At 50.1% G+C, this 13,130-nt stretch overlaps 1 protein-coding gene across 1 annotated transcript; it reads right to left on the bottom strand.

Moving 5' to 3' along the window:
• Positions 1–284: 284 nt before the first annotated feature.
• Positions 285–1,921, bottom strand: SST (somatostatin). Its single transcript, XM_009903573.2, has 2 exons — positions 1,696–1,921; positions 285–692 (listed from the first exon to the last, which is right to left on the bottom strand). The coding sequence occupies exons 1-2, from the start codon at positions 1,831–1,833 to the stop codon at positions 480–482; spliced, it is 351 nt and encodes a 116-aa protein (XP_009901875.2). The 5' UTR covers positions 1,834–1,921; the 3' UTR covers positions 285–479.
• Positions 1,922–13,130: the final 11,209 nt, after the last annotated feature.

The raw sequence follows: 13,130 nt of genomic DNA, 5'->3' as shown, positions 1-13,130 counted from the left end.
TAACTAACTAACTAACTAAATAACTAAATAACTAAAGGTAAAAAAGTGTCTGTGTGCATATAGTGTTGTGGATGCTCTTTGCTGCTGCTGCTCTGAGACATGAGGCACTGTGAAGACAAATCGCCTGAGAGGGGACAGGCTTTTTTTCTCATTAACCACCCAGCCTCAGCGTCACCATTTGAAACATAAACTTTATTGCAACAAAGGATTAAAAATAGTACATCTGAAAGAACTGCAGAGTGCATGTCATTAAAGAACTGGTCAGAAATCACAACTCAAGCAAATCATGTACAATTGGAACAGAAAGTTTTATTAAAACAACTGGAAATCGAACTCAAATTTTCCTTGTTTGCTTAATTTCACCATAACCGTGGATTGTGTATTTACAGTCTTCGCCTGTTGTGGTGAAGGTTCTGCTCAGGGCGGGGGGGATAGGAAGAAGGCAGGGATGGATGGGGAGAAGAGGTGGATTTCAAAAGCTAACAGGATGTGAAAGTTTTCCAGAAGAAGTTCTTGCAGCCTGCTTTGCGTTCCCGGGGTGCCAGAGCGGGGTTTGAGTTAGCCGAACGCTCCAGCTCCAGTCTCACTTCATCCTGCTCAGCCCCTCGGGACAAGTCCTCAGACTCCAGGGCTTCATTTTCTGTCTGGCTTGGCTCTGAGAGCAGTTCTGCCAAGAAGTATTTGGCCAGTTCCTTGGAGCAGGAATGGGGGAATGGGGGTGAGAAAGAGAAAGGGAGAGAGAGAGACCACAATTACTCCTCGGCTTTTGGGGTCTCACTTCTCTGTCCCTCTAAGACACATCTGTGCTCAGATTAGACATGCAAGACTTTGGAGAAGAAGAGCCCTGGTTCTTCAGAGAGCACAGCCTGACAGGTGCTACGCAGCAGCTGTGCCTTTGGAATAGAACAGAGCAGAAGAGCCCTGACATGGGGAAGAGGCTGCTGTCCTGGTCATGACAGAAAGTAAACTCAACCAAGCACCACCCCACCTCGCCTTCCCACTGCTCCAGCACACTGCGCTGAACTCAGCGAGGATGCTGTCTCTGAAGCTGCTGCTAAAGCAACATGGGAAACGTGAGGTTGAGTCAGGTCACCCTATCACTGGGGATTATTTTTCCTCTTGTCCCTCTAAGTCCTGGCTGCCCTCTTGTAAGGATAAGAACATCCTCCTCCTGCACCAGGACAGATGCCTTGGTTCAGTGCCCCAGAGAAGCCTTGGAGAGCTTCACCAGGGACTCTGCACACTGCCCCAACAGTGGCTGCTCCTCATACTCCACCAGCACCCAGAAGAACTGGGCTGAGGAGCTGTGCCCCCTTTTCACCCTCAGCTGTCCAGCCTGTCCCTGGCTCAGCCCTGGCACGGAACCAGGGGATTTTGGCAGGGAATTGGAGTCAGCAGCAAGTGACTGGAGATCTGAAATGGGTTCACTGGGGAGCTCTGGTGAGGAACTGGAGGTCTGCATTGAGGGTACTGAGGTAAAAAGGTTTAGTGGGGGTATGCAGCAGGGAAGCTGGGAGAATGCAATAGGCGTGCCAGGGACTTTCTTGGGGGTCTGCAACGGGGAATCAGAGGGATTTCTGGAGGAGAAGCGAGGATCTGCAGTGGAGAATCAGGGGTCTGCAGCAGGGCCGTCGGGGTGCCCAGCGGGGTGCCTGAGGGGTGCCCAGGGTGGCAGCCCCGACGCGGGGCTCTCACCTGCTTCCCGGCGGCGGCAGCCAGGGACTTCTGCAGGAACTGCCGGAGCCGCGGGTCCGAGGGGGCGGCCGAGACGGTGCCGAGGACCAGGGCGATGGACAGCAGGGCCAGGGCGCACTGGAGGCGGCACGACAGCATCTCGCCGGCGGGTCGGGCGCGGAGAGGCGGCGGCGGGGAGGCGCTGGCGGCTCCGCTGCGGCTCAGCTCCGGTGTTGGGGATCTCCTCGCCGCCCGCCTCTTTATAAACCCTTCTCCTGACGTCAAGGCGGGGGCGCCCCCCTCGCCCCACTCCGCCGGGGGTGGGTCCCTGCCCGGCATGCAGGGGGGGCCGGGGCCGTGGATGCTCCTCTCTACCCGAGGCCGGCCAAGCGTCCACGGTGCCACCAGAGTACCCCACATCTGGCCGCCCACGGGCCGTAGTCTGGCTCCCGGCGCGTTTTCTCGCCTAATCATCGCCCCTCTGGAGCTCTCCATCCAGGTCATCCGCTCCCTTCTCCCCAGCCACAAAGCCCCTCGTGGTGCGGCTGTGAGGGGGTGCCTACTGTACACCGCCCACACCGTGGGTCTGACCCCCAAGGCCGGAGCGCCAAACAGCCCGCAGTGCCGGGACCAAAGGCGCTCACCTTAGCACGTCTTCCCTCTTCCTCGGGTAAGAAATGGCTGCAGAGCCCGGGGAGCTGGAAAAGGTCCCCTTAAGGGCAGATTGCACCCGGCTGCAGCATGGAATGGGTGATGCTGAATTGTCCCCGGGGGTTCTTACTGCCTTCTCGGCCCCTACGAGGTTCTTCAACAGCTGTCCTTGCCCAGACACTCCTCCCGGTCGCCGGCTGCTGGAATAGATCTCCTGGCTGCCGGCAGCCTCCAAGGAGAGTGCCCCGGTTCTCCCATGTCTCTGCAGCTCGGGGAAGCAATGGCAAAGTCGTGCCTCGGGGCGTGCAGAGCCCTGGCTGAGGGTGCAGGAATGCCTGTATCTATCTTAAGATAGTTGGACCTGCTGGTATCATAAGGGATGTGCCTGTCCTGCCTAGATGGCCAGTCTCCCTGACTCCTACAAGTTCACTGATGATACAAAACTGGGGGGTTGGCTGACACCCCGTCAGGCTGTGCTGCCATCCAACGAGATCTGGACAGGCTGGAGAGCTGGGTGCAGGCAAACCTCATGAAGTTCAATAAGGACAAGTGCAGGGTCCTGCATCTGGGGAGGAATAACAGCAGGCACCAGACAAGGTTAGCGGCTGCCCTGCTGGAAAGCAGCTCCATGGAGAAAGACCTTAGAGTCCTAATGGACAGCAAGTTATCTATGGGACAGCAATGTACCCTTGTGGCCAAGAGGGCAAATGATATCCTGGGGTGCATCAAGAAAAGTGCGTCCAGCAGGAATAGGGAGGTTCTTAGGGAGGTCCTCTACTCTGCCCTGGTGAGACCACACCTGGAATATTGTGTCCAGTTTTTGGCTCCTCAGTTGAAGAGAGACAGGAACCTGCTGGAGAGAATCCCACAGAGAGCCACGAGCATGATTAGGGGACTTGAGCATCTCCCCATAAAGAATGAATAAGATCCCTGGGGCTGTTTAGTCTTGAGAAGAGAAGACTGAGAGAGAAGACTGAGAAGAGAAGACTGAGAAGACTCATCAATGTGTATAAATATCTGAGGGGTGGGTGTCAAGTGGAGGGGGCAAAGCTCTTTTCAGTGGTGCTAAGTAATAAGACAAGGAATAACAGGTGCAAACTTGAACATAGAAGATTTCACCTCAACATGAGGAGAAACTTCTTTACAGTGAGGGTGACAGAGCACTGGAACAGGCTGCCCAGAGACATTGTGGAGTCTCCTTCTCTGGAGACTTTGAAAACCCACCTGGATGCATTCCTGTGCAGACTACCCTAAGTGATCCTGCTGTGGTAGGTTGGACTGAATGATCTCTGGAGGTCCCTTCCAACCTCTAATGTATTGTGATACCATGATACAGACTGATCCCATGACCTGGCTGATGCCCACACTGGGCAAAGCTGCTTGCAAGACCCTGTCACCTTGAAGGTTGACGGACAGGACTCTTCAGATGTCTCCCAGCTGGCAGGACCAGTGCATAAAGTGCAAGGAAAGGGCTGTGTAACTGCCTAGAAAAGGGCTATCAGGGGCTCTCTCCTGTCTCAATTTGCAGCTGAAGAGTCAAAGGACCCAAGTACCTCACAAAGATCTCAAATCAGTGTGTCTTCCTCCTCTTCAGCCCTGATGCTGCTGGCTGGGGATGATGAAGCTTGGCTGGGAGCATGAAGCTCTGCTTTACAGCACAGCAAGAGGAACTGGTGCTGGCCACTGCTTTCCAACCAGGCAGACCTCTGGGCTGGACTGGAACTGCCTTCCATGGATAGTGCCTCACTTCCTTGGTGTGGACACCTGCAACCACACTCAGCCTTCATCCTCTGTGTCCTCTCTAAATCATGGTGCAAAATGAATGACACTCATGAGAGAAGCTTTCATTTATAGCCCAGGAGCCCCAGAGAGTTGGCTGCTTTTATAGTCAGATTTTCCTCAGCTACCTGACCTGAATGAGACCTAGTCCTGCACTTCTGGGACCCTGTCTGTCTTCTAGCACTGGTGTTGCTCTAGGGGAACTGGTAGAGAGAAGTCAGCCCCAACTCTTGTTCGGACATATTCCTTTGTTCCAGGCAGAGGATGCAGCCTCCTGCCAAGGCTCTCTACCCTGTCCCTATGATAGCAGCTGGGCTAGGGTCTCTTTCCTCCTGCACTCAAGGAAACAGAGCCATTCCTAGGTGTGGAAAATGGTCAAGGCAGCAGATACCAGGGTGCCAAACCTATCCTGGCTCTCTTGCCTGCCTTCAAAAGAAATTTTCTAGGTATGATTTCTCCTAGCCAATTTCCCCACTTCTTCCAGATGTGCCAGCAGCAGAAAACTTGGTTCTTCCAGTTTATTTGTACCATGAATGGTCTGGGTTTGCAGCCCTCAGGCTCTCTTCTTCAGCACAGCACAACCCATCTGTGCCATGCTGCAATGCCCACCTGGACCAGAGTTGCAAAGGCCTCCCACTCTGCAGCAGTTCATCCCAGCTCCCACAGCCCAGGGCAGAGCAGCCTGCTTGGGTGCTGTGTCATGCAGGAGCAGAGATGGAAATTGGAGGCAGCAACTGAGTTACTTAAGGCTCCTCTGTGGTTGCTGGAAGCTGTTACCTAATGTTCTGTGCCATGTCACACAACAGACAGCTGTCCAGCCTGGCACTCTTTTGCCATTTATCTTGTCATCGTAAAGGGAAGGAAACACTGGGAATCTCCATCACTCCTGAGTGGGATGGATATGTGCTGCTTGAGCTGAAACAGCTATGAATCTGCACTGATATATCAGGAGATCAGTTCAGTGTCTCTTTCCCAGGGTATAGAAATGGGCTTGAGCACAGCCACGGACTGCTGCATGGGATGGGAAATTGTGTTTGATTTTATCATCTTTAGGACCCATTTCCAGGCAAGCACTGACCCTTAGTCACATTGGGGATTGCTGGTGCTAATGGCCACTTTGGCTCCTGTGGCTCTTCCAGCCACATAGGGATGGAGTCTGGAAGACAGGTTGTCTCTGGCTCCACCTCTCTGTGCAGCACTGGAGCTGAGTGTCTGTTCCCCTGCTCCTTGCTGACTGGAGGATGCTGGAGGAGTTACAGTGGCGACCTCTAGCAGCAGGAAATGTACCTCATGGAAATGTTTTGTATTTGTTCCATTGAATTTCAGACGCCTACCCAAGGAAATAGGAGTGTGCTTTTTTTTTGCTCTCTGGTCCTGCACCCCATCAGGAGATGACTTAGTTCCTGAGCCAGAGCAGCCTCAGGAGGACTCTGATGCCCACCTTTGCTGATTTTCCTCTCTTGGGATTCCACTGAGGTTGTGAGGTGGATAGAACCAGGACCAGAGTTAGGGGTTTGGTGGGAATGTATCCCTAGAAAAGTCTCAGCCTGTTTAAAATAGAGAAACTGTGTTGCCATCAAGTCTGAGCCTTGTTGAATGGTCTGAAGTTCTTCATGACCTCAGAATGATTTGGAGAATCACTGATTCTGAGAATCACTGATGCTGAGAAGTTTTGACATGTAATTTCAAGGAATATCTAAAGGAAAAATACCATTTAAACAAAGATGAAAACATGTGCTTTGGTCCAAAAAATCATCTTGTGCAGACCTGAAGGAACCAGCAATGAGGTACTGGAGAAAGGGAGTCTGTCTGCTCTGTACATCTTTGGACTGACTCCTACTGAAGAAATCCTGGGGAAGGGGTAAAGGCAGACCTCTAGACATCCTTTCAACTCTGTCACAGGCATGAAGAGATGAATAAGTTGCAGACTGATTTACCAGTTCCCCTTCCCCCAGCTCCTCTGTGGGATCAGTATGCTCTGAATTTTTTTTACCCTCATTCCCCAGCCAGATAAATCCATCATCCGCTGGGCTGCAGCGAAGGCGATTTTGTTCCTTTCTTTTTGCCGCAGCGCTGCAGGGCATGTGGCTTTGCAGACGATTGAATTGCATTGAATTCCGGTGACTGCTTCCTTACCCCCACGTTTCCAGCCTGCTCTACGGATCCAGAGCAGTCCAGCAATGCCTGGGACTGTGCACGCAGGCTGTAGGCTCAGCGCTGTACCAGCAAAGCGTGCCCTCTGCTGTCATCATGGCCACAAGACTAGCTCTCACGGCAGCTCACTTCCCTGCCCAGCACCAACAGAGCTGAGTCCTTTCAGCTCTGCTTTCATGAGCAGGACAGTTTTGCCATGTATCACTACCATGCCAGTAGGGAAATTCCCTTTTTCTTATATTCCAACCCTCAACCTGGCAGGCTTATGCTGTGATCTGGGAGCCAGAGCCATAGAATCATAGAATGCTGTGTGTTAGAAGAGACCTTTAAAGGCCTTGTAGTCAAACAGCCCTGCAGAAAGTAGGAACATCTTTACTTAGATCAGGTTTCTCAAAGCTCCATACAGCCTGACCTTGAACATTTCCAGGGATGGGGCTTTTACCACCTCTCTGGGCAGTCTGTGACAGTGGGTCACCACCCTCACTGTAAAAAATGTCTTCCTTCTATCTAGTCTAAATCTCCCCTCTTTTAGTTTAAAGCCGTTACCCCTTGTTCTGCCGCAACAGTCCCTGCTATAAAGATTGCCCCCATCCATGAAATAGATGTCCCTGTAGTTCCTCATCCTGGCTCTGGATATGCAGCAAGTGCTGTAGAGCAGTGAGGAAGCTGCCAAAAACCTCCTGGAGCAGGTCCCTGCTTGTGAAGGGGTGATGCTGCCCTTGGAGATACAAGTGAGCAGAGGATGAGCAGTCAGTCATGCCTGAGCGATAATGAAAACCAAAAGCTTGATAAGGGTGAGAAATTCCTGCCAAATGGTACCGCGTGTTCCTGGGACAGGCCATATGGAGAGCGCTGGTGGCGGGATTGTACGTGGACTTGCAACACCCCTGAGAGGTTTCTGGATAAACTGCTGTTTCTGTAGTAAAGCTTGGGCATAAATCCAAAAGAATTTGACTCTTCATTAATTACAGGCCTCTGGGATTCCTGCTCCAAATAACAAAGCGGGAGAGATCCTGCTACCTAATTTTTGTGATGCCTCTGCTTAAGTGTCCAAGTTGTACCAGGATTTCTGTTGCTACTGTCTGAGATTCCTTCCCAGTCTCAGCTTCCTGGAATGCTGCCATGGCATCAGCAGGGCTGAAAGCAGCCCCTTTGAAGTCAGACAAGTGGAAGAGCAACATAAACATGCAGAAGCAAAGAGGAACAGGGTGATCTAAGAACAGTACCAGCATGTTTACTTGTACTACTTCAGTGACTGCTAGGAACCATGGATGAGGCTGAGCTAGGGACTGTACAAACAGATGCTGGCCTGTGCTGTAAGGAGTTACTAGTGCAAGGCAGGAGATGATGACCTCAAATGGGTGAGCACATGAAATCATGAAATAATGCAGGGCTCTGCTTTCTCTCATTATTAAAACACTCCTCTGTAAACACCAGCTCCACAGCAAGAGCTTGGGCCTCCCTTCCCTGTGTGGGGTCCAACCCCACAATCAGACAGGGTGCATCCCAGTGACACAGCATCCTGCCTGTGGGCTTTCAGGCTGCTCTTGGCCACCCTGGGCTGCAGATGGTCATTCCCCACAGCAGATTCATGTTGAGAAGGGCATGGGATAGCCCTAGGAATAAGATGCAGACACGCACCTGCCTTCTGCCTGCAAACCTTCCCCTGCATTGTAAGATTTTCCCTGACAGCAACAGATATCTCAGGCTGGGTGGCAAAATAAATCTATCTATCTATCCATCCATCCATCCCTGGAGGTGTTCAAGAGGGAATTGGACCTGTCACTTGATGCCATGGTTTAGCGGTCATGAGGTCTTGGGTGAAAGGTTGGACTTGCTGATCTTTGAGGTCTGTTCCAACCTTATTGATTCCATGATTACATCTATCTATCTATCTATGTACCTACTTACCTACCTACCTAAATCATATATATATATATATATATGCATGTATATTTGGAGCTATGTCATCTGTGTGGAGTCCTGTTCCATTCCCATACATCATCCTCTCTAAATTGGAGAGATATCGATTTGGTGGGTGGACTGTTTGGTGGATATGAAATTGGTTGTATGGTCACATCCAGAGTGTGGTGGTCAATGACTCAATGTCCAGATGTAGGTCAGTGAGAAGCGGTGATCCTCAGAGGTCTAAAGGGACCAGTGCTGTTTAATATTTTCATCAATGACTTAGTGGGATTGAGTGTACCCTCAGCATGTTTGCAGATGACACCAAGCTGAATGGTGCAGTTGACATACCTGAAGGACAGATTGTCATCCAGAGGGACCTGGGCAAATTTGATAAGTTTGCCTGTGTAAACCTCATGAAGTTCAACAAGGCCAAGTGCAAGATCTTGCACATGGCTTGCAGTAATCCATGCTACGAACCGAGGATGGGGGATGAAGGGATTGAAGCAGACCTGTGGAGAAAGACTTGGAGGTTTTGGTGGATAAAAGCTGGATATGAGCTAGCAATGTGCACTCACAACTCAGAAGGCCAACTGCATCCTGGGCTGTGTTAAAAGAAGCGTGACTGGCAGGTAGAGGGAGGTGATTCTGCCGCTCCACTCTGGTGAGACCTCACCCGCAATGTTGTGTCCAGCTCTGGAGTCCTCAGCACAGGAGAGACATACACCTGTTGGAGCGGGTCCAGAGGAGGCCACACACGCTAAAAAACCAACCCCAAACCAAAAAGCAATGATAAGAGGGCTGGCACATCTCTCGAGTTTAGAGTTCAGCTGGAACTCTTGTTCCGAGGACTCCTCGCTCAAAGCTCGTCTCCTCCTGCCCTCTAGTGGAGACCCAGCAGAATACAGCAGAGCCCGCGAGCCCTTCCGCCTATTTACACCCAGCACAGGATTTCCAACGCCAAAACCAGGCCCAAGGACTGGAGAACAAATTGGTGAGCACATCAAGTTCACCACAGAGGTTCACGGCACTTCTATGGCCACCTTCAGAGGCCTGCTCAGACCCAGGGAACTCGAATCCCATGGTAGTGCAGCCAGTGTGTGACAGCTCCTTGGCACTGCAAACACTCTGCTGAGCTAAGCTCACCTGCTCTGGCTGCCCCTGCCAGATGTCTGCAGACCTCTGCCCTGTGCATAGCAGGGGAGCAATTGCTGTTGCTTCAGCTCAACTGCCTGGAAAAGCCATGACATCACCATTTCAATGAAAAAAAAATCCATCAGGAGGAGGAAATGCAGCCATTACCCAGGAAAATGCAACACAAACTTTGTAGATACAGCCATGCAAGTCAACGGGAAACAGAGGTGGTGGCTACCCAGCCTGCTTGTCTGGGGCAAGCAGGGCTGCCAGCTGCATCCAAAAGTGACAACTGCAGTAATCAGAGAGGTAGAGAGCTCGAAGATAGACAGCTTCCAGCAGAGAGGGGAGAAATAACACGTGTCAAATGACAACAATACATGTGTCAAAACCTTGTCATGAGGACAATCAGTTGTACTAAACACTAAAAATCTATGGAGAAGTGGAGAGGGGAAGCAAGTGAGGGAGCAAGGTGGGGAAGCAGTTTTTTGCTGTTCCAAATGCTCTGGCAGTGCCCCATTTGCTGTCATGTTTCCCTTTCCTGTGCCTAACGTGTAAGCTGGTGAAAGCTTGTGCTGGGCTCAGTCCTGCCAAACCATCGGCTGGCAGCACCCAGCGTGAGGGATGACAGCCTCCTGCCTGGGAGGACCTCACCCCACAAAAGGCCTGCCCTTCTGCCCCCTGCCAAGCAGCCATCCTACCCAGCCAAACCCAACAGCAGGAGGAGGCAGAGGCTGGCTCAGTGCTCAGCTCTCACTTTTTGCAGGGCTTCTTCACATACCAGCAGATCTGCTCTGCTAGGTCACAAGCCAGAGGTGCAGAAGGTCCTGCAAAGCTGTGCTGCAAATTGGTTCTCCCAGCTGGCAATTCCCTTCCACACATGGCTGCTCTTGATATCTCATATTCACCTCCATCCCATAACACGTTGAACAGCCCATCTTCAAGTCCAGCTCCTGCTTACTGCAGCCCTTCCTGATCCTGCAACCAGGCAGACCCTCCCTTTCCAGCTGGTTTGAAAGTACCCTCACCATGAATCAGCCCACAGGCCCTGCACCAAAACTGGCCATGAATTAGCTGAAAATGAAACAAGCCTTGTGAGGCTCAGACTCCAGTCTGGGCTCTGTTGTCCAGTAGCCATGCTTCACACCAGCACTGGTTACTGTCTGTTTAGTTCAGAGAACTTTTTGCATGAGGTTCTTTGGTTTTGTGCAACCAGCAAAGCAGTGCTGGGTTTCTTGCACAGAGCACAAGGAACTTGTCCACACCACCAGCATCTCTACTTCCTAAGGTCCTGGTTACCCCATGGCTTCAACCCCCTCCAGCTCCACACAGCCACCCAAATGGATCAAAGTATCATGTCTCCCTTCTGAAGGAAAACAAGGGGAAGTCCTCAAAGCTGGGTTTTCTCAGCTCTGGCCCACAGTCAGCTTGCAATGGCTGGCAGCCCAGAGATGCTATCGGCCAGCAAGTTCCTAGAGGGGGTTACCAACCTTGTTCCACTGAACCATTGCACAAGGCAGCCCCCACCCCAGGCACTGGAAAACAAGAGGAGCAGCAGGCAGCCTTCCTCCATGGACAATTCTGGCAATTTTATCAGTTTCCAGGAAATAAAAATGACTACCAAGCCATCTGGAACCAGCCCTGGGCCAGTCAGCAAAACATCTCACCCAGGCTCTGCCCGATTTCTGCCAGCTACTTGGTGCAAATGCAAAAAGTACTAAGGATGTGGCACAGTGGGACAGCCCCCCACCAGGATGAAAAACAGCAAGGTTGAGACCATCATGCTAGAAACCATCTTCACTCAAGCCTGAAACAGGCTGCTCCAGCCAGATCTGCTTCCCAAGCCAAGAGCTCGGGTCAGGGTTGGGGATGCTCAGCTCCTTCCCAGGGCACCAACTGGCTCTCAAGGTACTTAAGGATCTGCTTCCCAAGCCAAGAGCTCGGGTCAGGGTTGGGGATGCTCAGCTCCTTCCCAGGGCACCAACTGGCTCTCAAGGTACTTAAGGATCTGCTTCCCAAGCCAAAGCTCAGGTCAGGGTTGGGGATGCTCAGCTCCTTCCCAGGGCACCAACTGGCTCTCAAGGTACTTAAGGATCTGCTTCCCAAGCCAAGAGCTCGGGTCAGGGTTGGGGATGCTCAGCTCCTTCCCAGGGCACCAACTGGCTCTCAAGGTACTTAAGGATCTGCTTCCCAAGCCAAAGCTCAGGTCAGGGTTGGGGATGCTCAGCTCCTTCCCAGGGCACCAACTGGCTCTCAAGGTACTTAAGGATCTGCTTCCCAAGCCAAGAGCTCGGGTCAGGGTTGGGGATGCTCAGCTCCTTCCCAGGGCACCAACTGGCTCTCAAGGTACTTAAGGATCTGCTTCCCAAGCCAAGAGCTCGGGTCAGGGTTGGGGATGCTCAGCTCCTTCCCAGGGCACCAACTGGCTCTCAAGGTACTTAAGGATCTGCTTCCCAAGCCAAGAGCTCGGGTCAGGGTTGGGGATGCTCAGCTCCTTCCCAGGGCACCAACTGGCTCTCAAGGTACTTAAGGACAGGCAAGAACAGATCCCTCATTCCATCATACTTCACTTTTCTTCATTTTATTCTTTTATTTGTACAGCTATATTTTACAGAACGCATTAATGCAGTTTAGACACAGCCCAAACCCTGTCTCCCGAGATTGTTTATAACACAAGCATGTAAAATAAGACACACACACGCGCACACACACACACAAAAAAAACCCAACCCCAAAACAAAACCCAACCAACAAAAACCAAAACCCCCAACAACGACAAAATAAAAACGAGACCAAAGGAGGAAAAAAAAACAAACCAAAACAAACCCCAACCAACCAAACCCAAACCCCAGAACATTCTCCAACAGAGAGTTCCACCAAACCTCCTTTTGCAACATCAGGCTGTACCTTGAAGAAACTGAGCTCAATATAGTCCAGACATTGAAAACTTCCATTGAAAAGAAAGGCACCGTGCGAAACCACATTTTACATATATACAGACTTGAGAACTGGAACGAAACCAAAACAAAACCAAACCAACAACAACAAAAAAAAAAACAACCCCCAAACAAACCCTCCCCCCCCCAACAACAACAACAAAAAAAATTACACTTTATTATTATTTTAAATTCCTTCTGCAGCTTTGTTGGTTTAATACACACTTTGTTTTGTTTTGTTTTGTTTTTTCTGTAAATTGTAAACCTTCACTTGCAAAAAAATACAAATACACTGATGCATTTAGACAAAATATTTTCTTACTTGTACAGATGCAATACTTTAAAATATCTCCTTAAGTGCTCTATCATAATAAAGATTCTCAGAGTGGCTTCTGCCTGCAGAGTCCAACTGAGCCTTTAATGCATTTTATATATATATATATATATATTTATTTTTTTTTAATATAGCTTTTTTTTTGTTGGTTTTTTTTTTGTTGGTTTTTTTTTAAAGGTCTATATATATTTATTTAATTTTTTTTTAATATATATATATATTTATATATTTATATCTATATATATTTACAACTTTGCCATAGATTTCCTTCACCTTTGGTTAAAAAAGTTAAAGCCCTCTCTGTAATAGCATAACTTTCTCTTGTGAAAACAGCACACACAGTTTTGCGTACAAAAGAAAACGAAACAAAAAGGAAAACAAACCCAAAACAAAGCCAAAAAAATATCTGTTCCCATAGGTCAAACGGTACATTCCTCATCTTCAAACGGCAAAGGCTGTGAAGGGTCAGACTCCAGAGTTTATCAACACTCCACTGCACGGACATTTAAAATTACTTACTCTTGGGGGTGTTATGTTTTATATACAGTAAGATCTGAACAATT

The sequence above is a fragment of the Dryobates pubescens genome, chromosome 13 (assembly GCF_014839835.1).
Source record: "Dryobates pubescens isolate bDryPub1 chromosome 13, bDryPub1.pri, whole genome shotgun sequence".
Lineage (NCBI taxonomy): Eukaryota > Metazoa > Chordata > Aves > Piciformes > Picidae > Dryobates > Dryobates pubescens.
The sequence above is the reverse complement of the archived record's forward strand: the minus strand, read 5'-3'. Positions and strand labels throughout refer to the sequence as shown.

What these genes read in the sequence shown, in the direction of transcription:
- SST (XM_009903573.2), bottom strand. Translation starts at nt 1,833, where the DNA reads ATGCTGTCGTGCCGCCTCCAGTGCGCCCTGGCCCTGCTGTCCATCGCC. An exon ending in CTGCCGCCGCCGGGAAGCAG is followed by an intron (nt 693 to 1,695) that starts GTGAGAGCCCCG and finishes TCCTGCTCCAAG; the next exon opens with GAACTGGCCAAATACTTCTT.